The 2,397-nt window shown below is 44.6% G+C and overlaps 1 protein-coding gene across 1 annotated transcript; it reads right to left on the bottom strand.

Moving 5' to 3' along the window:
* On the bottom strand, nucleotides 1-2,397 carry LOC105898059 (protocadherin-8-like). The gene has a single exon (XM_031578282.1). The coding sequence runs from the start codon at nucleotides 2,395-2,397 to the stop codon at nucleotides 1-3; it is 2,397 nt and encodes a 798-aa protein (XP_031434142.1).

Genomic DNA, 2,397 nt, shown 5'->3' with positions numbered 1-2,397 from the left:
TCAAATGAAAATATTCATGTGTATGTTCAGTTCCGTGTGCACACTTACTTTGGCTTCAGCGTCTCCCCACAACACAGAAAGCAAGGAGCTGCAGAATTCATTTTCATGGCTCTTGGTGTCTCTTCTTCCCACAAAAAAGGGTGCATAGTTGTTTGAGTAGGCTTCAGACATGTCTTCCTCTTTACTGAGTGCACGCCTTTCCATGTTGGTATTTGTGCTGTAGGAGCCTCTTCTTCTCATGAGTTTGGCCAACACTGTTGCCACCACACTGACGCCGACTAAAATCACACAGAGTCCCAGTGGGACGGAGTATTTCTCTAAAACTGTCAGGAAGCGTTCCAGATGCTCAACAGAGGTTAACATGCTTTCCCTCGTTGGCCCCGTGTGGGATTTAACGATAAAGTGGATATCAACTGTAGACTGGAGCGATGGGATCCCATGGTCGCTAACACGCACCGTGAGCTTCAGCTCTCTGTCTGAGTTATTGACAGTGTAATTCAGTGCTGTTTTGAGATATATACAGCCAGATGTTTTGTCAATGAGAAAGAGCTTATTTGGGTCCTCCGAAATGTCAAAACTTAGTTGTGCATTCAAGCCTTCATCAGCATCCTCTGCTATGATTTGTAGGACAGGAGTCCCCGTTGTTGCCTGAAGACCTATATAAGAGAAGGCAGAGCCATTTATTGACTTGGGCTGCATTATCACTGGGGCGTTGTCATTCATGTCCACGACTCTTACCCAAACCATCGCGGTTTTAGACAGGATTGGAAAACCACCATCACTAGCCAGTACTTGCACTTCAACATCTTTGGTCTGTTCATAATTGAACGACATTGCCGTGTATAAAGACCCTAAAAGTGGATCAATAGACACTAAATTTGATGAAAGAATCTGAGAGTTGGATTGGATATTCAGGACCGAATATGTTATTTCTGCATTTTGGCCAACATCGCTGTCATATGCTTGCACTATAGTGAGACATACACCTGGCAGATTATTCTCCTCAATCCAAACTTCATACAATGATTTAGTGAACTCAGGAGGATTGTCGTTCACATCACTCAGTTGAATTGAGAATGGCAGAATTGTTTTTAGCGGAGGAGTCCCCTGGTCTGTAGCAATTGCGGTGAGATTATATTCAGGAAATGTCTCTCTATCCAACAATGATGTTGTTATAATCATAAATGTGTATCCATAAGCGTGCTGCAGCCTGAAATGCTCATGCCCGAGTAAACTACAATGCGCGTGTCCGTTGACTCCTGAGTCTCTGTCCATGGTGCTGACAAAAGCCACGCAACTGTTCACTGGTGCCGATTCTGTAATATGCGTCACGCTGTCAGAGTCCTGTGGTTTAATAATGATGACTGGTGCGTTATCGTTGACATCTAAAATGTCCACTCTAACTGTGCACTGCGCTGGAGCCGAATTTACCCCCATATCGTATGCTATTATTTTCAATTCGTAAAATTCCCTGTTTTCATAATCCACTTCTCTCGCGAGAGTCAGTCGTCCCATATGAGGATCAATATTAAAGATCTGCTTTATCTCGAGAGGCGTGTTCTCCTCAAACCCATAAACAACTTCCCCATTTTGGCCCTCGTCTGGGTCAGAGGCGCGCAAATGCAAGAGGAAGAGCCCTACTCTTGCATCTTCACTGAGTACAATTTTGATGAAACTGTCCTCGAAGGCCGGTGTGTTATCATTGATATCCAAGACCTTTATCTTTACAGTTAGTATTCCAGACAGGGGTGGTATTCCTCCGTCCACTGCTGTGATGTCAAGGCTATACGTGTCCTCCTTTTCCCTGTCAAGCTCTTTGACCAGAACTAGCTCTGCGTACAAACCTCCCTCCTCTACACTTCGCACTTCGACGATGAAATGCTCGTTCATGGAAATGGTGTAAGTCTGTATGTAGTTCCGGCCTACATCTTCATCGGTGGCTACCTCTAAAGGGAAGCGAGTTCCTTCTGATGCGCTTTCAAGTATCTCCAAGTACATTTCGTGTACAGGGAATTTCGGGGCGTTGTCGTTGATGTCCCTTATATCCACTTCCACGTGCATCAGAAGATACTTCTCCTGATGAACAGCGACCACATCCAGTGATAGCTCACAATACTGCGATCGACGACATAATTGCTCACGGTCAAGTCTTTGAGCAACCGACAGCTGTCCATCAGCCGCCCTCAGGTTAAACAGATTTATATGAGGCTGGTCAATAAATCTAAAACTTTTTCGGTTGGTCTTCGACTGGAAAATGTCCAAATCCTTCGCCAGGTCTCCGACTTTTGTGCCCACATCTGACTCTTCATTTAGAACGTACCGAATTGTCTTAGTTGATGCAACGCCTAGGGTGAAAGATAACACCCTGAAAACAACAACAAAGAATGATACATTCAT

Source organism: Clupea harengus, chromosome 2 (genome assembly GCF_900700415.2).
Source record: "Clupea harengus chromosome 2, Ch_v2.0.2, whole genome shotgun sequence".
In the NCBI taxonomy this organism is placed as follows: domain Eukaryota; kingdom Metazoa; phylum Chordata; class Actinopteri; order Clupeiformes; family Clupeidae; genus Clupea; species Clupea harengus.
Note: the sequence above shows the minus strand (reverse complement) of the source record. Positions and strands in the feature narration are given on the sequence as shown.

What these genes read in the sequence shown, in the direction of transcription:
- LOC105898059 (XM_031578282.1), bottom strand. Translation starts at nt 2,397, where the DNA reads ATGAATGTATCATTCTTTGTTGTTGTTTTCAGGGTGTTATCTTTCACC.